Below are 25,801 nucleotides of genomic sequence, written 5' to 3' on the forward strand. Positions count from 1 at the left end.
TCTTTTGCCCCTAGCATAGTGTCATCAACGAGGCAGCTGAGTTCCTAGAGAAGGTCACTCTGCTGGTCCTAAGGACTTGTCAATGGGCTACAGGCAGTAAGGGAATTTAATTTTACATTTGCCTTAGTTTCCCACATCATCATGGCAAGCACTTAAACCCCTTTCCTTTGTTCTTGGGTAACCAGGCGTGTCCGAGGACTAGCACACACATTCCACCTGTGACGGGGGGTACTGTTAGCTTGTATTTTGCCCTCAGCCTGCCCCCCACGCTCCCTCATCAATCCCTCAGCTCCAACCCACCCTCTATTCTGTGCCACTCTGCAAGCTCCATTTCTGCTTTGCCAGCCACTCCCAGCCAGGTTATGCCAACGGGAGGCACTTGAACGAGACTGCAGGGCTGGAGAAAAAAGGACTCGCTCCTTCCTGTCCGCTTCCTGATCCTGTGAGCATCACCCAGCGGTGCTTCCTCATGTCAGTAGCGACCCACCGATCTTCCAGCACCCAGCACCGGCTTCGCCATGTCCCCCTTAGACACCATCGTTAGCCGGGCAGCACCCTTCCTCAGGGGCCAGTTTCTGCTCTGCAGAGCCCTCTTCGAAGTTTTCCTTTGGTCCTTTTGTCTTCCCAGCCCTGGGGCCGCTGGTTGCTTCTAGCAGTTGCTACTTTAGATGCCCTATATACCTAGCAAACAGTTCTTTATAGTAAGTTCTTTATTCATGTTCTAGGTTTCTGTCTCCTGACTAGATCCTGTTACAACTCTCATCTTTATTTTACAGAAACTGTATTTTACAGGAGGTGACTGCAACCCAGAGGGACACTTTTAAGGCAATATCCTGAATTCAGTGTTCCTATTCATCTGGAAGAAGAGGGGATGGTTTCCCAAACGGGGCTTCCGTTTTGGCAAAGGAGTAGTTCTCGCGTATTTTTGCCCAGGACACCCCCACTGGTGAGGCTGAGCATTTCAGCCTCGGTGGCTTCATCTGTCTTTTGCACACTGGCTGCATTTCCTCCTGCCACAGGGGGACTCTCCTCCATTGTTTTTGTGTCTTGATCGCACCTGCAGCAGGAAGAGGGAGGGCATTCTGATGCCTTAGTGTTTCCTTCCAGGGAATGGCCTCCTCCTCCTCCTCTGATTCTGCAGGATTTTTAATTCCTAAGGGACTGTGACCAGATCTCACTTTGGAAAACCCAGTTGTAAATGAACTCCACTCATCCTTATCCAGGAAAAACAATCTCTAATGTTAGGGAAACGATTTCTGTTATGAAAAAGTACTCTGCACTCGGACTCAGATCTGGAACAGCTTGCTCCCAGAGCCTCCTGACAAGCAGGGAAAATTGGGAAACCGTTCTATTTCCTTCCTGGGGAAGGAAAAAAAAAAATATCTTGTTTAGCAGAGCTCCAGAAGGAAACTTTCCGTTCAGGCATCCCCAAAGGACAGAGGAAGTTTATCTTCATTGGAAATGCGACCACCACCCCACCCCCCACCGCAGCTCCTCGTAGTCTGAATTATTATTGCAGACAGGGTGCAAGGACATCATAAGCAAGAAGAGACAATCCAGAATGAACAGTGTTGAGATATCAACCCACTGAGAGAGGTACTACGTGGCCTATGACAGAGACACAAATGCAGTACTGTCCCATTTATCCTGACAAAGGTTTTTTTTCCCTCTGATTTGAGACTTTGTGCATATGGAAATCTTACAAAGGTATGCAAATGAAATCGCCTTTTCCTTCAGAATTTTTTTTTTTTTTTTTTTTTTTTTGAGAGAGAGGCCCTATGAGTGAGGAAGGGGCAAGAAGAGAGGGAGACACAGAATCCAAAGCAAGCTCCAGGCTCCGAGCTGCCAGCACAGAGCCCAACGCGGGGCTCGAACCCACGAACCGCAAGATCATGACCTGAGCCAAAGTAGGACGCTGAGCCACCCAGGCACCCCATGTCATAAATCATTTTTATCAAAAAGAATAAAATGTGATGAACTCAGCACTGTTGGAAGAATCCGAGGCAGCTTGGTGACTGGAGCCCAGAGGAGCACTTTGCTTCTCTAGTCAGCTATGAGCAGTGCATGTGGTACACCTGATGTGCAGATGAACAAACACAGGCTCTTCCTTGCTTTACTGAACAGAATCATCCCTGGGAAACAGGACTAGAGAGGAGTGTACGGGCTTGGCTGGTTGCACTCCCAGAAGTAAGAGCAGAGCAGGAGAGGCAGCGCTCACCTGGCAGGGGAAAGGCGTGGGGGGCTTCAGCCCCAGCAGGACAGGGATCCTCACTCAGCATCACCGCCTTTTCCTCTAACGCATGTTCACAAGTCTACCCTCTCAATGTGGCAGAACAGGTAACATTTTTTGGACACGATTTGGGAAGCACGTTCTGGGGTGTGTTTTGTGTGGTTTTTGGCTTAGAAATAAGTTCTTTATTATCAAGAGCTATTGCCAATCAAATACCTCACTGAATAGAGATCCAAGATCTCTATTTACCCAGTGAGTGGTGACAGGGTGCTCCGATAGACGGAGGACCTGCCAAGGAGAGAATTACTTGGGTCAATGTCTACAGGCAGAGCCTGTGATCTGAGCAGCAGATAGTACCAGTTGCTAAGAACAGACTCTAAGAAGCACATTAGTTCAAGATCAGTCTCTGACAGCTGTCTGCCCTTAGGCAGGTTCCTTTACCTTCAAATACCTATTTCTCCTCTGTAAGATGTGAGTGATGAAACTATGTTCCTCACAGAGATGCTAAGAAGGCTGAGTGAAGTAATCCACGGGAGGTGGCCGCTTAACAAAGGTTAGCAATTTTTACCACCATCGCCCTCCAGCAGAATTCATAGGCCCAATGGACCCAATCTGGAAATCTGAACCTCCAGCCAGTGGTTTCTTTCTCCTCTACTGTTACAAGACCAATCTTCTCAGCCCTTAAGTGTTTCCTGCCTTTACTGACACACAGGTACCTCATCAAGCTAACAAGACTGCAACCCCCTTAAGGGAAAGCACCAGCTCTAAAACTTATCTAGAAGATAGTCAAATATTTTGTCAAGCATATGATTCAGAATGATTTTATTTAAGCAGACATAACATATATACATTTGTAAGTGCACAGACGATGTATTTTATGTACATGGCTTAGACAGCTGTTTAAAGACAACCAGTGCCTACTGGGAAATAATTTTCTACAAAAGTGTGGAAAAAAACAAAGAGCAGCTGAGGAGGCAAAAACGAGACATGAATTCAAAACATGGATATAGGTTTTCATAATCAAGAACAGTGCCCTCACCATCTCCTCCCTGTGGTCACCACAAGGCAGGAAACTTTAATCAAAGAGCTTCCGGGTGCTGGTTCCCAGACCATGAGGAAGAGAAGGGAAGAGCAACAGATAAAAAACCTGGCACTTTGGTAGTGGGCTACAGCCTTGCCACAGGCCTGCCGCACTTGCAGCACCCAGAGTGGGGACGTCCTGGTCACCGAAGAAGCGATGAGCCCCTTTCTGCCAACTCTTCTCGGGCAAACTCAATCCCCTTGCCTCACAAGAATGTCGGAAAGGTCCTCAGTTCCTTCCAGCTTTAGATTCTGAAGGAAGATCAAACACATGAACAGATTCTAATCAAGGTAACAGGGTGGTGACTACAAAGAATGAACTTAGTCCCATGATTGTAAGAAAATTACGTTATAGCAAATATCAATTGCATAATAAAGCTAATTGCAAATCCTTGCCAACTGCAGGGGGAAAAAAGGCAAAAAGAAAGACTTCCTGGTGCTGATTCCTGCAACAGCCTCTCTCTGTAACGGGCCCAAGAGCTAAGCTATTTGCTCTGGAAGGAACGAAAAGTGGATGGGAAGCCACCAGGAGACACAACACATGCTTGTTAACCCTGTCCATGTGTGGCCTTGTCCAGGCCCTCCCCCTCCCTGCCCCATAACCTCATCCCTGAGGACGGCCGTGACAGCCCCCTCGCTCCATCTGCTCAGGCCTTTCCCTACCTCTCAGCTCTTCCCCCACCTAACACCCCCACTCTCCTACCCCATGGATTCCCCACCAATCCCAGGCACTTGTTTCCTTTAGGACCAAACAATTGCCAGAGGCCTGTCTTGCCTAAGCTCACCATAAGCATACCTCCCCTCACTTGGCACCGGAGGCAGGCACGATGTGCTGGCACTCAGCAACCACACCACCCTTTCTGGTGCACCTTTCTGTACTGCTAACGACGGAAAGCTGAAATCATACCCCCCTGAAGTGTGACTTCTACGACTCAGGTTCCAGAAGCGGTTCAGGTTTGGCTAATCAGTCACACCATACTGGCACTCAGGCCCACAGAGGTAGAGGAGACCCAGCGTCCACCACTGCACCCCAAGCCCCGTCGCACTTCTCAGGGGAGCTCATTCCCAGAGTGGCCGATGAAGAGTCCAGATGGGAGTGAAAGACAGGGAGAAAGAAGGCCACAAGAGAGTCATGTTCTGGTATTAAGCGTTGTGAAATTTCTCTTGGTGGTTCTAAACTAAGTTACCACAGACCCCTGCAGACTATCATGGTAACTGACAGGGTCAATGTTATAGTCAAATCTTCTCAAACAGCCCAAAGCCAAGACCCAGCAATGGCCTCCCTCAGCGCTTAGCCCAAGGGTTTCTGGTCTGGTGCCATCTCCCCATCCTTTAAATGCTGAGCGCTCTGGGCCCCTAAAGACACACTCGATCACAGCACAACAATCCCGGCCCTGCTGTTGGGGGAAGCAGCACAGTGCTGGAGCCAGAGCATTATGTGCCTCAGTGAGGCCACAGAATCACCGATGCTTTTTAGCAGGGTTTCCTCGGCCCGGTCTATTTGGGAACCAAGTGTAGATCATACAGCTGCCCTCTCACAGGGAAGAGGCAGGCTTCTGCAGAGACACACAGCCCTGGGCACCACCGATTCTCAGACTGGTGCAATTGAGTGAAATCAGTAACATTCTTAATTTGGACTCAAGATGAGGGTTTCTGAGCTTTGGGGGCACCCTGTGCTTTAGGAGCCTGTGTGTGCTAGGAGAACACACCCAGTGGGAGAGTTCACCAGCACCTACGTCCGTAAAGATGGTGTGAGGTTCCAGGCCTCCCCCAGAACAGCTTTACAGTCACACTTCTGAATGTCAGACAGATGGATGGCTTGTGTGCCCTCCTCTTCAGATGGGGAATCCTCCTCAGAGCCATTTGTGGATTTCTTGTCAGGATGATAATATCTTTTTGTTTTTTTTTTCCTCCTAGTTATTCTTTCTTCGTGTAGTTTGCTTCTGACATTGGATAAGTTGGAACATGTCAAGAATCACACGGAGCCATTCTCACTGCCATCTCCCACAACCACGGATGGGGCTGTGTGTCCCCTAGCCTTGTCTTCAGGACTTCTGAACAGGGCACATGACCTCTCCAGTCAGCCACTGCTGCTTACTACCTTTCACCCAGCAGCCATGTGAGTTCAATGTTCCTGGGTCAACAATCAACCACGGTGGCTCTAATGTATAAGCTCTTCCCGTCAGAAGCTAAGCTGGGTTGCTCTGTTCACGCCTCAGTAGTGAACACCCGGGCCCAACAGTCAGCACCATAGGTGCACACACGCAGCACCTGTCCTGGCTCACTGGCTCTTCCATATCTCTTCCCCGCCCAGCCTCAAAACTAGCTTCTGCCAAATGGACACGTTCTTCTTCTTCAGTGAAGTCATGACCTTCGAAAGAGAAAAAGTGGTCCCTGACTCCCAGTGGGAGGTCCGCGTGGATAGGCTGAAGGCTATCCTACACGGGTCATCCTGCAAGGGAACCTCTCGCCTTCGGGCCCAGCAGTCGGTCCAAGCAAGCCCAGAGCCGCCAAACAGCCGATCATCGTTGCGTCATTTTAATTACGAGGCCAGAGGTCAGGCACTGGCACACAGGAAATCCTGGGTGCTTCTGCAGCACCCCATTTTTGCTGGCATTCCAGTGCAATCTTATCAATCCTCTCAAACCACTCTTCAGTGTTCAGACAGGCGCCACACTCTCGGCTCTGGGGCAGGGTTCCGGTCTTGGAGGAGGTTAGAATCCACAGCTGTGGTGCACGACAGCAGCGAGACATGCCCAGCCCTAGTGATGCTCTACTTCAAGAGCCAAAGTCTACGTGAGGGACCAGCTGCCTAAGGACACGAAAGGATACAAAGGGTACAAAGCCTCACGCAGTGCCACCTGTTGGGGCTTGTTGCTGACTGCCTCACCGGGCTGCCTCCTGGGTAGCTGCCACCACACTCTTGGGAAGATGGGTCCCTGCCCGCTCTTCTGGTGACTGTGCCACAGCTGCTCAGTTCTGCTGGCTGGCGTGGCACGCTGCGGAGCCTGGCATTGTTGGTAGTGCGGCCCTGCTGGCCGTGGCCTCCATGTCTCACTATCCTCTCCCTGCACCAATTTTCCTTTCATCCTCACCTGGCCCTCCGTCCTCCACCACATCTCCATGTGTCTTGACTTTGGCACCGGCAGGATTTGCCCTTTAAAGCCTCCGACACCCAAACATACAAAAGCACTTTATGTTTTAAAGTTGGGAACTGACAGATCACAATTCAGCACCTAAAAATTTCCCCAGTTGGGTCCTCCTCATTATTTTCATTGCTAATCACACCCAGTGGCCTTTTTCTAAGTTACTTCTAAGTGCATGGTTAATCCTCTGGGTTGGAAGTACTGCATAAGTCACTGTATTTAAGATGTCCTATGAGGTTGCCCGTGAGAGATCTAATTAAGAGCTCAAACAGGTTGCTATGAACAAAGAATACTCCCATGCTTACCAGATTTACCTACCTTTTCATTGGCTAAATGTAGGAGACAGGCAAAGGCCAGAGGTATAGAGAGGTTCTGAGCCATGAGGGGAGGCAAGCTATAAAACAAAGAGGCAAGTATTTAGCTGGGTCACTGCGGTTCTAGGAACAAAGGCTCTTTCATCAAGTATGAATTCACATGTCCAGTGAACAAACTAAGCAGAAACAAAGAAATATTTCAGATGCATCTTATAAGCAGGTTCTTCTAGTTTCTCATTTGGAAATAAAATATCACTTGTCCCATTCCAGCCAATGGTGCAGAAAAATGCCTTTTTAAAAGTTGGTCTCTATTAACTCATTTCACAATGCAAAGAAGACACAGAAAAACTGCCCCAAGTATTAAAAGAGCAGAGCGTGTGCAAAGGGTCCGTCAGCCCTGCGGTCACTGGCACGCACCTCTTCTGTAGGTCCTTTGTGAGCCCGCTGAGCATCTTCTCATCAGCCACCTTTCCCATGTCCCCTTCTTTTCCAGTTTCACTGTGGTTTGTCTAACAGAAGAAGGATATTGACAACTCCAATATGTAGGACCGGTTCACTTTCGAGAAAGCAACATAAACCTAAAGATTGTATCTCCAAAAAGTCTACATCTGAATGAAACCACATTTTCTAGGTTACATCTTAAAGAAAAGGGACCCATAAGGGGACTCCATTCCTTAGCCCTGCACCAGGACACTGATTACCAAGTGATGGTAAATGTTGATGTCAATGTCAATGTAATCCCAGTAAAGGAAAAACTGCAAAAAGTCTTCTAGTTTTCTCTGAGGAAAAAAAATACAAACCAACAAAAACCATGATCATTTATAGTTTCAACTGGCCTAACGCAGCCAAGGGCAGCACAGAATCCATAATCCGTACGGCAAGCAGTTATCAAAGGATGTCATGTCTCGTATTTGTGTTACAATAATTCAGAATGTGTACATGGTGGGTGGGATGGGGAGGCAGGACAGGATGGGTGACAGTATACATAAAACAGTGATAGTTATCAGAAGTAGGTGTTCACTATACTATTCTCTCTCTACTAATATGTTTGAGTATTTTCGTGATAAAAGACTTTTTAAAAAAGAATAAATTCTTAGTTAACCATAATCCCTGGAGTAGAGGGTATTTTAAGTTGTTTAAATTCAAAGTTTGGGGTGCCTGAGTGGCGCAGTCAGTTGAGTGTCCAACTCAATTTTGGCTCAGGTCATGATCCCAGGGTTGTGGGATCAAGCCCCACATCGGGCTCTGTGCTGAGCATGGAGCCTGCTTAAGATATTCCCTCTCTCCCTCCCTCCCTCTCTCCTTCTCCCTCCTTCCCCCCACCCCCTGTCCCTGGTCACATGCTGTCTCTCTAAAAATAAAATAAATCTTTAGGGGCCTCTGGGTGGCTCAATCAGTTAAGCATCCGACTTTGGCTCAGGTCATGATCTCTGTGAGTTCCAGCCCCGCAGCAGGCTCTGTGCTGACAGTTCACAGCCTGGAGCCTGCTTCTGTGTCTGTCTCTCTCTCTGCCCCTTCCCAGCTTGTGCTCTGTCTCTTTCAAAAATAAACAAACGCTTAAAAAAAAACAAAAACAACAACAACAAAAAAACTTTAAAAAAATAAATAAATCTTCAAAATAAATATATAAATAAACTCAAAGCTTACGCAGAACCCCTTTCCTACTTTTTTTTTATTTTTAATTTTTTAAGATGTTTTATTATTTATTTTTGAGAGAGAGACAGAGACAGAGTGTGAGCGGGAGAGGGGCAGAGAAAGAGGGAGACACAGAATCCAAAGCAGGCTCCGGTCACTGAGCTGTCATCACAGAGCCTGACGTGGGGCTCAAACTCATAAGCTGTGAGATCATAACCTGAGCCAAAGTCGGACACTTAACCGACTGAGCTACCCAGGCACCCCACCCCTTTTCTACTTTGTAAAAAGCGCATTTCCCTTACATTTGCATCCTATTCAGATTTAGGCATACGATTGGAGCCTTAGCTGATATGTAGGACTACACAACTCAGGGTCCTCAGTCAAAGCATGATTTTCACTTCTCAGCCAACAGGAGAAGGTACAGGAGAACGGGTTGGGTTTGGAAAGCTCAGAACATTGCCTGAGCATTAGCGGTCCAATAGACAGGATGGAAGGATTCTGGTTAACTGAGAGTTCCATTTAGTTGGAAAGAGTCAGTCAAGGTTTCACCTTGTTCTGAAGGAAAAAGAGACAATTTGACAAAATTGTTTTTTACTATTTTCCTACTTTGATTATATTTCCCAAATCAAGAAGTATTAGATCAAAGGGCTTAAACATTTTATGGCACCTGAGATGTTAGAATTTGCTTTCCAAAAGGGTCATTTATCAACTTAAATTGCACCAGCAGTGAGTAAGTGCTCCAAGCTTTTTCTCAACTCTGTACCGAAAAAATTGTTTAACTGCTAAAGTTACTATTTTAAAGGAGCCTAAAATGCTTTCATCTGTATTTTTTGATTACCAGCAAGGCTGAATAATGTCACGTGCACTAGTTAACCATCTGCATCGCCTTTCGTGTGACTTGCATGTTCATATACTTGGTTCATTTCTCTTTCAGAAGGTGTGAAGTTTCTTTGTATTTCTGAATAAATGCTTTCTGAATTCACGCCACTGATCTTAGAGCCTTAACCGTGAGCTATTCCCCTCCCACATGCCGGGCACCTAGAGAGTAAGCAGAACATGTTACCTCCGCGTCTGCATGCTTGGAGAACTCTGTCAGCAAACTCCACATGCTTTGCTTCAACTTCTTCATGTCCATCTTTTTGGCAGTCTTGGCATAATGAATTTCAATTTTATTTACCTGCAATAGATATATAACCAAGTAAAACTAAGTAAAATAAAAAAAAAAACATTTACCATCAACCCATTGTAAAATCAAAAGTCTGGAGTTCAAATAAAGAATCTAGTTTGGTTTAATCCAAGGAGTTCTAGAACTTCCTTTGGATATACCAAAATAGAGTCCCTTCCTTTAATCTAATTTCTTGTTGATCAAGTATAATCTACATTAAGACTAACCTGGAATCCCAGTGTAAGAGACATAGGTCAATCAAATATATATGAAATCACCAAGCCTATCACTTGGTATGGGACAGATGCTTAATGCATGATAATTTAATACAAATTGAATCTGGCCAAGATTTTCCAGAGACAAATAGCTAGCCTCACGCAATCAGCACAGAAACCAATTTTCCCCGCCTGCAGCCTTCATTCACATACTTTACCACTTTGCTCCTAGTTATATGGTTTATCACAATCTCTGGAGAGATGACTAGTTCTACACATACTTAATTAGCATCAGCTCATTCCCAACACAGCCCTACTTAAGAGTCAGCCACTTAGAGAGCAACGACTTAAAATGGAGGGGAAAAAAAAAAAAAAAAATCAAGCCCAGACCAATATGACTCTCATATAGGAGGCAAATTAAATAGATCTCAGGCAAACAATATAATTCTCGGCTTTCACCTCTACCTTCTGAGGTTCAGCTACCAGATTCGACTCCCCATAAGTGGTGATGTCCAATCCTTGGACTTCAGGGATATCATCATTCTCTTGTGTTGTTTTAGGTGGATGGCAAGATGTAAGGTCAAAGGTCCCAACTGGTCCCACAAATAAATCATCCGACTCTTCATAATCACTGTCAGCAGCCTGGGCAAGAAAACAGTTCTTCAAGTTTGGCAGAAGCTGTCTGAGAGGCTTAGAAGTATCCTTGAAAAAGACTGTATTTACACATCAAGAGCAGAGCACCTGAGAGTTCATTGTGTGAGTCAAGCCTACGATGGACTTCTAGGTGCCTCTACTTATCTTCCTGTTATACATAAACCCTAAGAGGAAAGCTTCTGTTAACTAAGACCTCTAGAGCAAGTTAAAAGGAATTCAATAATCACAACTGCCAGTGTCACCTTTGGCTTCAGACCAACTTAAGATTTCATTTTATAGAAAGCATTCTTGAAACACTGGAGATCTGACCCACATCCCTCACCCAATGTGAGCACAAGAGTCGCCAGGGGTCTCCAGCCGGCCACAGGATTCCTGTCCAGGAGCCATGAAAAATTCATTCTTGGACCAAGGCCAGCAGGAATGGATCAGATCTCTGGGCTGGGACCCAGGACTTGTTTTTAGCAGTGATTCTTTTTTAGGGTGATTCTTCAACACCCGGAAAGTTTGAGAAGCACTCAAGAGGTCTGGATTTTCACTAAAATGTAACAACGCAATTCTCCACGTAAGATGGTAAGATGAACAAACTATTCTGCAGTTCTTGTCCCTCTCCCTAAAGGGACACAGATGAGGCTTAATATTTTCCCCCTTTCTGTTATTTACATTTGCTATCTCATTAGTGGACTCACAATAGGAATACTGAGATTATTTAGCCTAAACCTAGATCTAAATTTGGGGAGTAGCTTGTATAAGTTTGCAATGTAAGAACCAAAATCAGAGCTAGAAGCCTGGTCTCCTGAATCTACCCCATAGACTTTTTGCCTATCAGATCACACCATCTTCACATGTCTATGTGCTCTGTCTCCCTAGCCGAAATACTAGCTCCTCAGAGCAGGAAGAGTATTTTCCTTTGAAATCCCAAAATAGCCAAGATAAGTGCTTTGCACAGGCTAAAGATATTGACTGGTTTATTGGAGTATGATCATTCGCTTTCCGCGTGTAGGACTGGCGGCAAAGCAGGCCAAGGTGTTGGCTGTTTCCTCAGCTTTGCTCATTCCCTGATGCCTGGGGCAGGGCAGGCAGCCACAAACTCCCCACCTCATTTAGAATTTCCTGCAGCTTTCTACCATATAGGAAAGAAGGCTCTTCCGCTTAGAAGAGAGGACAGAGCTCTTCTCTCCTTTACCTGTAATCCAGGGCAAAAGTTGGAGGTGTCGTTAGGGTTGTTGTAATCATAGTCTCCAATTTCTTCATAATGTTCAGTTCCTGCCCTCTGGCCTTGGGCCATCTTAAGTAACTAGAATGAAGGAAAGAATAACAGTAGAAAGCAATTTCTAGGAAAGCATCTCTAAACTAAGATGGACAATAACCTTAGTTCTTATGATCAATCTCCTAGAATTACAGAATTTTAGGGGTGCCTAGGTGGCTTAGCCAGTTAAGCGTCTGACTTCATCTCAGGTCATGATCTCACGGTTCGTGAGTTCGAGCCCCACGTCGGGCTCTGTGCTGACAGCCCAGAGCCTGGAACTTGCTTCAGATTCTGTGTCTCCCTCTCTCTCTGCCCCTTCCCTGCTCATACTCTGTCTCTCTCTGTCTCTCAACAATAAAATGTAATAAATAAATAAATAAATAGATAGATAGATAGATAGATAGATAGATAGATAGAATTATAGAATTTTAGAGTTCTAAGGGCCCTGAAAAGTCATCTTAATCCTGACAACTTCAACTGCACAGCTCCGTTCTAGAGCAAGCCCTGGGGTAGCAGGGCTTGGAGACTCCATCCAACCCAAATAAACCAGAGAGCTGGTGTGCAATTAGGTCTGTGCACAACTTTATTGGAAAGGGTTTCTTCATTAAAAACAAAACTGCCTAAAGCTATCTGAAAAGAAGTCAACTTGGTTGCCACTCGAGCAATTCTGAGAAAACCCATTCACAATTTTAATTCACAGGCAGCCTGTCTCATTTCTGGGACAATCATAAGAAGAAACATCCAGCTTTTTTCCCTGTTGTTACACACAGGGTCCTTGTTCTGCCTTCCAGAGCCTCAGAGAACAAGTCTGCCTCCTCCTTTGGGAATGCCTGTGACCACAGCCCTTCAGATATTTGCTGATCGTTAGACCAGTGATTTTTGCCTGAGGGGTTTCTCTGGGGAGAAGGACAGGAGGCTGAAGGTATGTAGTTTACAAAGCATACTGAATATTTTAATACAACCCTATACCCAAAAGCAGCCAAAAAAACCCTTCACAATGTTTTTATAATACAAATCCAAAAATAATATTCAACAATAGGCATTTATCGTCTACTTTCTTCCACTGTTCCTCCTATAACACTATTTCTAAATCTCTCTCCATTTAGGATACTCTCCTCGAGGCGCACTCTAAATTGTCCGTAGTCTACAAAAAGTGTCTTAGGAAGGGAACATAATAGCGGTGGCTATTAGAATCCCCTTGCAAGATATTAAACTGGATGGGTGGTTGATGTGTATAGTCTCTAACCAAATAGTGCTTATTAATCCAGCATCTAATTTCCAGGGTTTCCAGAGCTTAGCAGTCATTTTCCCAGTGTAACTCTGCTGGGAAGGTCAGGGATCTCCAGCTCCTGCTGCCTGGCTGCCCTACCACACACAGTGAATTTGTTCCCACGGACAATCAGAAGCAAAAGTTCTTTCTTCTATAAGAGACAATCATAAAACAAAAAACAAAAAACCACCCCCTGGAATGCAATGTCTCAGTGACTTTGTTCTACCACCTTAACATCTGAATATGCAAATTCCCACCGAAGGCCACAATCTTCAAATGTTCACAATAAGGGCTTGAGGGAAAAGGGGGTGGCTTGTGGCCGCAGAGAGCAGCTCCAGGCTGGGCAAGGTTTGAGAAGTGTCCTACCATCCTGCTCCTCCGCCACAGGGTTCCACTTTCTGATCAGAACGAGGGGGCTAGCATCTTACCAATACTGACCATAGCCATACTTTCTCGTACTGCGGTTTTGTATCTCTTTCTGCAATTTTAAGAGTATTTCTATTAAGTAGACAGTGTTGATTAAAAAGGAAAATAAATTACTGTTGGTTTACAAAAACACAATGTGAGATATCAGTGATTTGGGGGAGCTGTATACATATCATTACGGTCTTGTACAGAAAGAGGCAAAATAAGGAAGAGGAAACTGAAGACAGTTTGTGTATATGATGCCACAAGACTAGAACCACCAGGAATGCAAATGAACGGGGTCTAGATAAATGAAACCTAGCTTGAACCACTGACTGGTTACCCTGGCAACAGTGACATGCGCTTGCTACCAGCATCACCAGAAGAACCACAGGCAGATGAAGCGAACGGCGACTAGGTACAGCACCAAGTGGTCTGGAGTGCTCATCTTAACAGAGGAGCCAGGAAGGTCGCGCAGCACTGGAGAACTCCCTGAGGCCTGCACAGTCAGACACTGGCACCTACATCACCCCTCATGTCACAGTCTACACCCCGTCCACACCCTGACCATGAGGAAGGCAACGTAGGCTGGGGACAGCATCTGCCTAGTGAATCCACCACCTCAACGAGAAAGTAGAGAATCAAGCAATAACTAATATCTTGTAAGAACCTCAACAAAAGATTGTTTATCGCCCTAGCATTTCAGCGTGTAGGGCTCAGTGTCCATCCGGAGGTCTAACCAACTGATGTATTTCAAATCTTTGGTGTGCATCTATCCCATAAGCTTTCCCTTTAGCTCTGCTATACCCACTGCGTCTTCCAGTAACTGCCCTGGGCTAACACACATCTCTCCTCTCGCTCTCTCCTTTTCCTTAAAGGCACTGACAGTCACACTACCCATCATCCGATACTTCTGATGCTATCAGCAGGTTAGACAACAGCAGCAGCCTGAACGAACCAAGGAACAGTCTTATCCTGGTCTTACCCTGGTTCCTGGTTTGAGATGCAGCTGGACAAGATTATCAGTCTCATAGAGGAAATCCGTAGGAAGAGTGGTAGCTCTCCAATTCTGATTCTCCAAAGTGGATTTGGTCAGAATAGTAGCAGCCTATTTAAAAAAAAAAAAAAAAAAAAAAAAAAAAAAAAAAAAAAAGTTTTTAGGCATCTTTAATAAGAATGTTCAAAACATACATACATACATATATATATATATATATATATATATATATATATATATATATATATAAGGAGCTTGGAAAGGATTTGGGCAGCACTAGTCTACTGTCAGAATTCCCAGTTCCATGTGAAAGAGTGATTTTGCTAGACATTATTCATTTTCTAAACCTGATTCTTCTGCCACTGAGTTCGGGGTTTTTTTCTCAATTCCTCTAGAGACTGAGGGAGAATGAAACCATCTATTTACTCTAAAACTTGTATTTGTAATTAATTGTTTAAAAAATCACATCTGTGGGGCATCTGGGTGGCTGTTGGTTAAGCGTCCAACTCTTGATTTCAGCTCAAGGCAGGATGTCGCCGTTTGTGAGTTTGAGTCCCGCATTGGGCTTCATGCTGACAGCACGGAGCCTGTTTGGGATTCTTTCTCTCTTTCTCTCTTTCTCTCTTTCTCTCTCTCTCTCTCTCTCTCTCTCTCTCTCTCTCTCTCTCCCTCCCTCCCTCCCTCCCTCCCTCTCTCTGCCCTTCTCTTGCTCACATACACTCGTGCTCTCTCTCTCTCAAAATAATAAATAAACTTAAAACAAAAATCACATCTAGGGGTGCCTAGGTGGCTCAGTCGGTTGAGCGTCTGACTTCGGCTCAGGCCATGATCTCACAGCCCATGAGTTTGAGCCCCGCATCGGGCTCTGTGCTGACAGCTCAGAGCTGGAGCCTGCTTTGGATTCTGTGTCTCCCTCTCTCTCTGCCCCTAACCCACTCGCATTCTGTTTCTGTCTCTCTCAAAATAAATAAATACTAAAAAAAAAAAAAAAGAAAAATTAAAAAAAAAAATCACATCTGGAAAGAAAGAAGAGTAAAAAGAGTAATTTAAGAAACCACATATGCTAATAAATCTAGCACAAACCTTTGTTTTTCGAAAATATATGTCAAAGTCAATATCATCATCAAAGTCAATTTCAAAATCTTTCTTTGTATTCTTCTTCTTGTTTTCTGATTTGGAGGCAGCATCATCTGCAGAAATGAACACAGACATCAATACCGTTCACCTCTGTGGACAATATTTACCCATTCTGCAAGATCCTTATCAATGGCAAAATACCATTTTTATCTGAACAACATAATGGCATTAGGAAAGGCAAACCACATACCTATTTCATCAACTGGTAATTTGTGGTCTTGCTAACAAAACACAATAAAAAATATGCTAATTAATCCCTTCCATTCAAAGATAGAATGCAAAACATATAACGCTGGCAAGCCCTTCAGAGTTCTAGAGTCCTGCCTTGTAAGCTTGTGGTCATTCCCACATATGCTGGATGGTCACTGACACTATGTGTTCAAGTTCCATCTAGAAGTACATACGTTTGAGTCGGGGTCTAAAGCGCCAGTGATCCGGGCCAGCCCACATCGACATGGTACGGGGACTAAAATAGGAATATTCTCCAGGTTTCATGGACAGAAGGGGGCACATGGTCCTAATGTCTCCATCCCCAAGGGGAATCATTTCTTCCCTGTAACACACATGAAATCACATTTTTACATGTACAACCATGTACATGTCAATATATATAACGCAATCATGCATTTACACGTAAAGCAGCATGTGAGGCAACTGAAGACTACCTACTCAGTTTTCACAGATGGGCAGGATTTCTAAGAGTTAGTTCAATATAAATACTTCATCGTTAAAAATCCTTTAGTTCTTACTTAGTCAAAGTGCTTTTGCTTCTCTTAATTTTATAACAATATGATCATAGCTATACAAGGAGGTTTTAAAGTGCTTCATAAAATGCAAGTTTACCCACTTGAGAGACAAGAAAAGTGGCAGAGAGAAAGTTGGACTGCACAGTTAATAAAATGCCAGAGCTGGGAGTTGGACACAATTCTCTGAATCAGCTTCAAGATCTTTCCATATGGAAGATTTCCCACCACACAAGATGATAATCTCTCTCTCATTCTTTCTTCACCCTCCTTCCAAAAGTGAGGGCTCCAATAACACTAGTGTAATGTCTACCAAAAGTGAAGCAGATGTTATTCTAATTTGTCCCCCAAATGATCGGGGTGGGGGAGGGGCACTTGTAATCCGTTAAGCCATCTTAGCTTTATTTTTGCTGTGTGTGAAGTCTAACTGGCCAGTCCAGCATGGCAGTTTTGGGTTGATTTTTCAACCTTTCTACAAGGTACTAGTATGTGCGAGGTAGCTTTCTCCTAAAGGCCCCTGACACATCAGAAAGTATGTTAGCGCTGCTATACTGCCCTCTAAAGGTAAAGGTGACAAGGAAACTTCAGGCACCAAGGGGTTTTTCATCCATACTGTGCGATCCATATACACAAATCCTCTTCACATCAAACCTTATGGAATAAGGTTAAAAAGTTTTAACAGGGGACTTCACCTGTATCTACAGAATATTTATTTAAAAACTAGGAAACTGGGTTTGTATAATTATTGTGCAATTAAAACTTAATTTTAAAAATAAGAATATGCTCAAAAAAATTCACATTTCCAGTCTGTAGAATGCCCATGTTACTGATAACAACTGTACTACACTGTAAGCTCCGGAGGGAGAAAGACGATGCCTTCAGTAGAATCTCTGCTCAATTCTCACAGATACTGTTCTGTTTTGGCAGTCATGCTGGGAATTTATTGGGAACTTATAGGCAAAGCTGTAAAGAGCTTGGCCCCCATCCCCTGAGAATCTGTGGGCCAGGGCAGGGCTAAGGCCCTTGAGGCTTGAACTCTAGCCATTTTATCTTACGATACACAATACTATGTGGCAGCACCCTACTGGTCCTAAGTCCCTGACTCAACAACCAACCTACTTCATGGTCTATCCAGTTTTCAAGGCCTACCCCCCCCCCCCCCCCCATCAAACTTCTCTAATCCCCTCTGGGGGAACTACTTCCTTTACCTGCTCCCCCACCACAGGGCTCCTCCTTCAATTCAACACCAGTTCAGCACATCACACTTTAACCCGCAGGGTAAAGGTCTCCTCCCAGTTGGCTTCTAGCGCATCACCCGGCACTTAGCAAAATGCTTCATTCTTACATGCATGGAGCGGGCTGTGGTGGGCCCCGGACTGTAGACTAGGTCTGTAACCACAGCAAGCACCTGTACACAGAGAGATTGGCTAGAGCACATGTGGCCCACTGCTGCAGGAAGAGGGAATGCGCCCAAGATGCTGCTGGGCATACAACACTTCTGTCAGGCCCGGCCTCGTTAACAGATGATGTGCACAGTTGTCCAAGTGTTGCCATCCAGGGACCAATAACATGGGGCATCCTACAGAACGCTGGAATTTATAATTCAGCACTGCCATAACTCACCTTGAGCTAGAGAAGCCCTTAAAGACCTTTTAGTCCAGTACAGTGTCGTCATCACGGGTGCACAGTACAATCACCCAGGAAAAGTTTGGGAAATGTGACGAAGAGCCTGGCTTCAGGGACTCTCAGTGAAATGCTCTGGGGTGGAGCCTACTATCCAAAGTTCACTACATGCAGCCAGAATTGGCCAAAGGTGCTGAGTGATACCCAGCTCCATCCCAGTATTTAACTTCTCTGAGACTGTTCCCCCATCTGTGAAGTGGGGATAACAGGACTTAATGATAAGGTTGTTGTAAGGCTTAAGAAATGACATTTTCTGCACTACGTAAATTATGTGACGTAATGCAGGTAAGGCACCTGGCATGGGTCTGGCACAAAGCCAGAATAATATAGCACTCATGAGCTCAGACGTTATTATTATCTAGTCCAAACCCTTCATTTTATGGATGAGAACACAAGACCCTAAAAGGTGATGCCACTTGCCTCTGCCCCACATCTCACATCTATCAATGACAGAGTCAAGTCTGTGCAGTTTAAATATTGACTGAGCTCTCGGGAAAGAACAGCACCAGGCCAAGGATAGGGATTTCAAGGTGGACAAAACCTTCGGCTAGAACCTAAGCCCCCTGGCCCTAATGCACTCAGTAGGATGGACTCTACGATTTCATTCTGTTTGAAACTGGAGAGAAATGGAGACGTTTATTCAAAATACTAAAATGGAAGTAACTAAAGCCCTTTGTTACCATCAATTCCTCAGATGCCAGGAAAAGTAACAGTTGTTCTCTGACATTTGAAAATGATATTAAAAGAGCTAATCCCACCAACCTGCCTACCATTTCTCACTTTGTAGAAGATAGGATGGGAACGGGGACAAGACTGCAAGTATAATAATAGTACAAATCAGGAGAAGAAAGGACGGTGCCAAAGGTCTTAGATGGTAGTTTTGCCTTGAGGTGCTAAATGTTTAGCCCATCACTATCTACTCCGATTTGAAGAGACATTATCACTCAAATCATTTCCCACACAAGCAGACAAATTATACGGGACAACTTCTAAGGTTTTACCCCATAGCAAACCAGCTTAGCTGTCCCCAGTCACAGGCACACAAAACTGCTGTAGGCACAGGGACTGTTCGTTTGTAGTCTTATGGAATCTCCCACACCCAAGACTATTCATGACCTTTAGAGGCCCTTGGTACTACGTGATTATGATGCTTCCAAACCATATTCAAAATTAAAACAATACTAATCTCTTCAGTACGTATAAAAAGGCCCAGAAAGCTCTGATTTTCTCCTATGCCTACTAGAGTAATAAAAAATTTAAATTACTACAGGCTAATTCCTCCTGCCCAATCTGCTCAGTTTTATTTGCTTATTTAGTTTCCCCTGCTTTGCTTATCCCTGGTCTGCCTATCTGGTAACTGAACACTGCCCAGCCCCCCTTCTTTGCTTGACCCTGAAGAGGCAGGGGCCACTGGTTCTGTAAGCAGCACATAAGCCTGTTTGTGTCTATAACTGACGTGCAGTGATGTAGCCAAAAGCCAGACTATGCATCATGTGTAGAAAGCAAGCACACTCTGTGCTACCAAAACACGTAACAAGAGCCACCACTGAAGTAGCTCCTGTATCCCGGGTACTTTTTTCCAGCACTTTACATATTTTAGTTCTATCCTTACAAACTCCCACAGTGTCAGTTTTATAACCACTAAGTTGCTGAGCCAAATTCACAGGCAGGTGTGATTCCGTGAGTCAGAACGGCTCAGCCTGTGTGGACTACATGGCCAGCACGCCAGCCTAGCCAGTCTCAGAGATGAAATTCGACTGTCTCAGCAGGGAAAGAACAAACGGAAAACTCCGCTGGGAACATCTGTGGCCCTGAGAGCCTTACGGGCAGCTATGAGTGTGGCAGGGTTCCTTCCAGCTCCTGAACTCAGCGTTGTCCCCAGCCATGCTGTGCTCAGGCTCGTCGTTCGCATCAAAGTCGTCCTCCATGGGCCCATCAGGAAAATCCCCGCAGTCATCCTCCTCTACCTCGGCGTTGATGTCAAACACCTGTTCGTTTTTCTTGAACTTGTCTACCAGGGCAGACACGGACTGGAGAGGACAAAGAGAGGGTTCTCTAGTACTCCCCATTCCCACGGCCACCCCAGCCACCACTGGAGGAACAGACTCCTTTCTCATCCCAAAATTCGAGTTTCCAGCCTCTCCTCCCACCTCCCCAGAGCCAACGTTCTCACGATAGTAAAGCGCTGAGGAAGTTTATATTGTGCAGCACAGGATGAAGCTGTATTGTCATCAGGCACATTTTGTAAAACATGAAACAGGAATCTGTATCCATTAACTACATGTTTAGAGAAAACTGTTTTCCATGGAGACCATTTATTCTGGAAGTGGTAGTATGTAGGCTAAAGGGGGCCATACTAAAAATATACAGAGGAAAGCTCTACACATGACAATTTCTCAGGAAACTCTGTGCCAAGGGACTCAACCCTGAAGAGCAGGAAATTCCTCGAGCCTGACAGCAGCCTGAGACCAGAGGACTGGAATTAACCATGTTAGAGGGTAAAGCTAATTAAAAAAATGCACACCCAGGAATGACAGGGCTGCCTCACCCTCCATTCCTAGCCCCCAGGTTTTAGTCCTTACAGAAGGGCCAAGGGAAATATTTTCTATACTCTTGGCCAAATAAAAATGATGCCACAGTTTTGATTCTCACTGGGCAGGACTTGTCTTGGGCCATCTCACTGAAACTATGAGCAGTTGGACAAATGCCCAGAGCCCTTAGAAGTCTAAAAGTTGAACTCACCTCATTATGTGCCTCGCTGTCCCATTTAGTGAACTGGAACCCGGCCAGGGAAGGGCAGATCTGGCAATCTTCCACACACTGTTGCAAGGGCGCTGGAGAGAACAGAAGATGGCAAAGAGGGACGATGGCAAAGAATGTGGATGGAGCACACTCCTCCCTGCTCAGAACGACCAGAGCAGCACGATGGAGATGGGAGGCTCAGTTGCCTCCTGTTCTGTGGCAGAGGCTGGCTGGAGGCCAAGCTCCAGGTCACAGACTTCTGTCCAGGGAGAGGGTGGTGCTCCAAAGACATACCCACACTGGAAGCAGGCTCCACATTGGCATTCCAACAATTACTGAAACATTAGGGCAGAAACCTGAAGCACAGACATTTGACTCTGAAATGGACTCTGTGCCCCTATGCTATAGCTGGGAAATCAAAAACCCTTCCAAAAAGTGTACCAACTGGGGGTACCTGGGTGGCTCAGTCAGTTGAGTGTCCGACTTCAGCACAGGCCATGACCTTGCAGCTCGGGAGTTTGAGCTCTACGTTGGGCTCTTTGCTGTCAGCACAGAGTCCACTTCCGATCTTCTGTCCCCCTCGCTCGCTCTGCCCCTCCCCTGCTTGTGCTCACTCTCTCTCTCTCTCAACAACAACAAAAAAAAGTGTACTAACTGCATAACCAATCATGCAATGCTACTTATTTTAGCCCCAAACTAAACTAGTTACCTCACAAGATTAAAGTCCCAGTTGGGAGCATAAACTTGGAAATAGATCATGAGCACAAAACAGCTGTACTTAGAAAACTTTAGATGAGAATCGGGGCGCCTGGGTGGCTCAGTCGGTTAAGTGTCTGACTCTTGATTTTGGCTCAGGTCATGATCTCACAGTTCATGAGATCAAGCCCTGCATCAGGCTCCATGCTGGGCACGCAGCCTGCTTAAGTTTCTCTCCCTCTGCCCCTCCCCTGCTCACACATGTGCACGTATGCACTCTCTAAGCAAAAAAACAAAAAAAAGAAAAAACACTTTATACAAGAATAGAAAGGATGAAAATGGGCACCGTAACATCTGTGTGGCCCTGGGGGCAGGGGGGTGGGGGGGAGGACCAATTTCATGCAACACATAAAAAAGACTGCACACAAGTGTAGCTACTACATTCCCGCACCTGCCATCCCCCCACTCACAACTGTCACAATTTCTCAGATGATTCAGAGAGGTATGGACGGTAGGATGGGAGGGGGGATAAAACCCTTTCCAAGCCAGTATAAGGAGTTAACAAAAGGACAGGTCCATTCTCAGACCACCACAGTGGAGTCTGAAAATAATTCACAATGCCCTCTTCTCCTCAGGACCCCCTAAATTGGTAACAAAAGAACAAGGCCTCCCTGGCTCACCAAAAGCCTATTTTAAAGCTCCTTTCCCAAGTCCAAACTGTGACAGGCCAGGCTTAGCCCAGGGCTCTAAAACGTGACTGTGCGAGCTGGCTGCTGACAGGGGCACACGAGGGATGCGACACATATAGACCAGGTGGGCATCAGCTACTTACTACTCTTAGACTCCATGCTGCAGAGAGGAAGAGAAGTTAGTTTCTCCCAAAAGGATGCCCAATTTGGCATTCCAGAGGCACCTTCTGGTAATTTAGCCAAGCAACATAATGACAGGCTTATTATATTCTAGGGCTGTACGGAAACTTTTCTGATGACTGAAATGCTCTGGTGAGACGCACTATGTGTACTCACCCTTTAAATCTGTCATTTCTACCCAACCTAAATCTGGCAACTCCAGGGGTTCTTCAGTGGAGAGAGTCTGGACATCGGAAGGAAACAGCAGCTCACTTCTATAGTCATGGCAGTGGAGGGTCGAGAGAAATACCCCCGCTGTGCTGCACTCATCGAATGAGGCTGCTGTCTTCTGAAACATGGGATCGATCTGAACGTAAAAACAGAGGGAACCGAAGAATTATGGAATGCAGCCAAAGCAAATATAAAATCTCATTCACTGGACCCTGCTTATACACAACTGCATATGCTGGATTGAAGTATCTCTGCACATGATCCAAACAGGTCGAGGGCTTTCTGATAGGTAGAATCTCATCCTAGCACATACCAATTGAAAAGGAAGCCTGTGTGTGGTCAGATGAATAAATGCATAGTGCTCAAGTACACGGTAAATGGGAACAAGCTTCTACTGTGCCAATCTGTTTATAATCTACACAGACAGTATCCCTCTGCTGGTCTCTTTCCATAAGTCACTGTTTTCAAATAGCTGTCTCTAGTAGAATGCTATCACAACAAATTCTGTGGACTTAGAATGGACTTAGAAAACCTGTATGAGGGATCTGTTCACAAGATCCCATTATTACTCTGAACAGAAATATTTTCACAGATTTGAAGGAACACACTAAGAGACTGAGGGGAAAGACAGGCAGAGTCAGCAGGACTAGATGGATGGGTTGGGGCGCCTGGGTGGCGCAGTCGGTTAAGCGTCCGACTTCAGCCAGGTCACGATCTCGCGGTCTGTGAGTTCAAGCCCCGTGTCAGGCTCTGGGCTGATGGCTCAGAGCCTGGAGCCTGTTTCCGATTCTGTGTCTCCCTCTCTCTCTGCCCCTTCCCTGTTCATGCTCTGTCTCTCTCTGTCCCAAAAATAAATAAACGTTGAAAAAAAAAATTAAAAAAAAAAAAAAAAAAAAACATGGAAGAGGCTGTAAGAAGGCTCCCAAGGTTGGGATAAGGAGTAGGAGTGGCACGGCCACATGACACCAATCCCAAAGGCAGAATAGGGCACAGAGCACGAGAACAAGGACAGAGCAAGGCACACGCACGTGTGGCAAGAGGTTAGAAGTCACCTGATTGTACAGGTGGCCCTGCGACAGGAAACAGGTTGGGTACTGGATTCACAGGTTTTATGTCTCCGGATGTAGCTACTACTGTAGCTACTACGGAGAGAAGAGGCCTCAGGTGGGATGACAGATGTGGCTCTCTGGCTCTTTCCTGGCCCCCTTAGCTCTGAGCCTGGCCCCACCAGAACCAAGACTCTCCTCTCGCTTTCCCAATAAACCTGTGTCACCATCCTCCTAGCCCGAGTATCACATATATCACCTCCACATTCTTCCTGTCTTCCTACCGCTCACCCAGTCACACAGCCTGGCAAGTTTTCCTCCCCGCACATCTCTACCATCTATCCCTTCCTTCTTCACCTCTATTGCCACCAATACAACCCACGCCTAAGTTAACCCTTGCCTCTGGTCTTTCTCATTTCCCATTCCAAAAATACTAGTGTTGCTATTCCCATTCCCTTCCTAAGATGCTACCCAGACCATTGGCTTCCCACCTGGAGCCCCACACCCTTTGAGGTCCTGTGTGGGTAGTTAATGAAACTCAGCATTTCAAAGAGTCAATGCAGAAACTGTAAATGCTAAAATAAAACTGAAAAACACTAGTTTTCCTCAATTTTGTCTAGAATTACATCATGCTAGTGTAGGAACAATGGTCTTGACTAACATCTTTGAGTAATTTGAGGGAACATGAGGGGAGCAATAATTCTATTGCTAACTGCATAGTTTGGGTAGATAAAGCTTTTGTCTTTTATTTATGTATTTATTTATTTTTTAAGTAATCCCTACATCCACCATGGGGCTGAAACTCACAGCCCCAAGATCAAGAGTCACATGCTCTAAAGACTGAGATAGCCAGGTACCTTGGGTAGATCAACCTTTTGAAACAAGGGTCCACAGCAAGGAAAAGAGAGAGTAAAAAGAGAGCTTGGTAGACTAACAAACTGCATGGTAAAGCCTAGGTGGTTTCAGCTGTGTGAGTAAATACTAGACAAACTCTAGTTTGGCTCTAGACAAACTTATAAACCACCCAGCTGCCTAGCTGCCTAGAATCACCTTCCTGGCAATCTCCATCTGAAAATACCTACCTTTCCTTTAAGGCCCAGTTTCAAATTTCACCTCTTCCATCAATTCTGACCTCCACCCACTCTGATTTCCTATACCATGTGCCTTGAACTTCCTTTCATTGTATCTATTTGTGCTCTCCTGGTTTAAAGAACTGGAGCATAATCAGGTTGGAATCTCTCATGACAGCAAACATTTTGCACACAGAGAGCTGTGTCCAAAACAGATCAGCTCATACACAAATAAGAGTTCTCAACTGGTCTAGACACACCCACAGAACATTTGCTTTCTCATCTCCATGCCATCTCCAAGAGAATGTGGGTTCAAGAAACAGTTGAAACTTCAAATTTTAGGTTTGTGACAATCTCTCCCTCGTTTATCTTCCAAATTGGGCTTTGGGCCATTACGGCAGATTACAGAGCAAAAAAAATACTTTCTAGGATGGGGTACTTGGTGTTTCTTCAAGACTAATGATGGGGCTCCTGAGTGGCTCAGTCGGTTAGTCATCCAACTCAGCCTGGGTCATAATCCCACAGTTTGTGAATTCGAGCCCCGCATTGGGCTCTCTCCTCTCAGCACAGAACCAGCTTCACATTCTTTCTCTCTCCTCTCTTTGCCTGTCCCCACCCTCAAAATAAATAAACTTAAAAAAAAAAAAAAAAAAAAAAACCCAACAACAAAAGACGAATGATTTCACTTGGCCTAGATGTAGCTGACCACCACAGGCTTAGAGGGAGCAGCACTGCTTGCTCTCTCATTCTCTCTTTAGAACAACGGGAAAGGGTAGTTAGTGCAAGCTTCCTCGGGCTCCCTGGAACTGGGTCTACCTGGTCAGAAAAAAGATGATTGGAAACAGAATTTTCTGTAAGAGCTGAAGTTGGATGTAAGAAGGGGAAAATGGAGAACAGGGGAGGGGACAGGAAGGTGCGAAAGGATTATATGGCTTCTCTTCAGATGTATGCAACATATTACTATGGATAAAAAGCAGTTTGCTAGGAACAGATTCACTACCACAAAACCCATATGTGGATGAGACTAATGTCACCTGTTCTTACAATTTAACAAAGTGAGATTCAGAGTCTTTTCCCAAACCACACAGCTAAGACAGTGGAACTAGGATCTGAACTTTACATCACCTGCCTAGAAATCTGGCACTACCCAAGGTCAATGCTGACACATCGATAAATACAACTCTCTCTCCCCAAAGCACCCGCCACCCTTGTTTTTCCCCCTCCCTCTTTGGCCTTGGCCTCAGTGGA

General features: G+C 45.3%; 1 protein-coding gene across 5 annotated transcripts in view; it reads right to left on the bottom strand.

Annotated features, from left to right (window-relative positions):
- Nucleotides 1–3,035: 3,035 nt before the first annotated feature.
- NCAPH (non-SMC condensin I complex subunit H) overlaps nucleotides 3,036–25,801 on the bottom strand; it is a 33,924-nt gene continuing 11,158 nt past the window's right edge. For 3 of the 5 annotated variants that reach the window (XM_006930332.4, XM_006930334.4, XM_045054635.1), the window contains exons 7-18: nucleotides 22,384–22,573; nucleotides 20,663–20,754; nucleotides 19,745–19,950; nucleotides 15,899–16,047; nucleotides 15,441–15,547; nucleotides 14,346–14,468; nucleotides 11,623–11,733; nucleotides 10,245–10,427; nucleotides 9,469–9,582; nucleotides 7,188–7,279; nucleotides 6,775–6,850; nucleotides 3,036–3,562 (exon numbers count right to left, since the gene is read on the bottom strand). In XM_006930332.4, the coding sequence (XP_006930394.1) occupies nucleotides 3,503–3,562; nucleotides 6,775–6,850; nucleotides 7,188–7,279; nucleotides 9,469–9,582; nucleotides 10,245–10,427; nucleotides 11,623–11,733; nucleotides 14,346–14,468; nucleotides 15,441–15,547; nucleotides 15,899–16,047; nucleotides 19,745–19,950; nucleotides 20,663–20,754; nucleotides 22,384–22,573 (1,503 nt within the window). In that variant the 3' untranslated portion in view covers nucleotides 3,036–3,502. Of the gene's footprint in view, nucleotides 3,563–4,217; nucleotides 4,369–6,774; nucleotides 6,851–7,187; nucleotides 7,280–9,468; nucleotides 9,583–10,244; nucleotides 10,428–11,622; nucleotides 11,734–14,345; nucleotides 14,469–15,440; nucleotides 15,548–15,898; nucleotides 16,048–19,744; nucleotides 19,951–20,662; nucleotides 20,755–22,383; nucleotides 22,574–25,801 lie in introns of all 5 variants that reach the window. The other 2 variants (XR_002155006.3, XM_006930333.4) reach the window with 2 other exon arrangements.

The sequence above is a fragment of the Felis catus genome, chromosome A3 (assembly GCF_018350175.1).
Source record: "Felis catus isolate Fca126 chromosome A3, F.catus_Fca126_mat1.0, whole genome shotgun sequence".
In the NCBI taxonomy this organism is placed as follows: Eukaryota; Metazoa; Chordata; class Mammalia; order Carnivora; family Felidae; genus Felis; species Felis catus.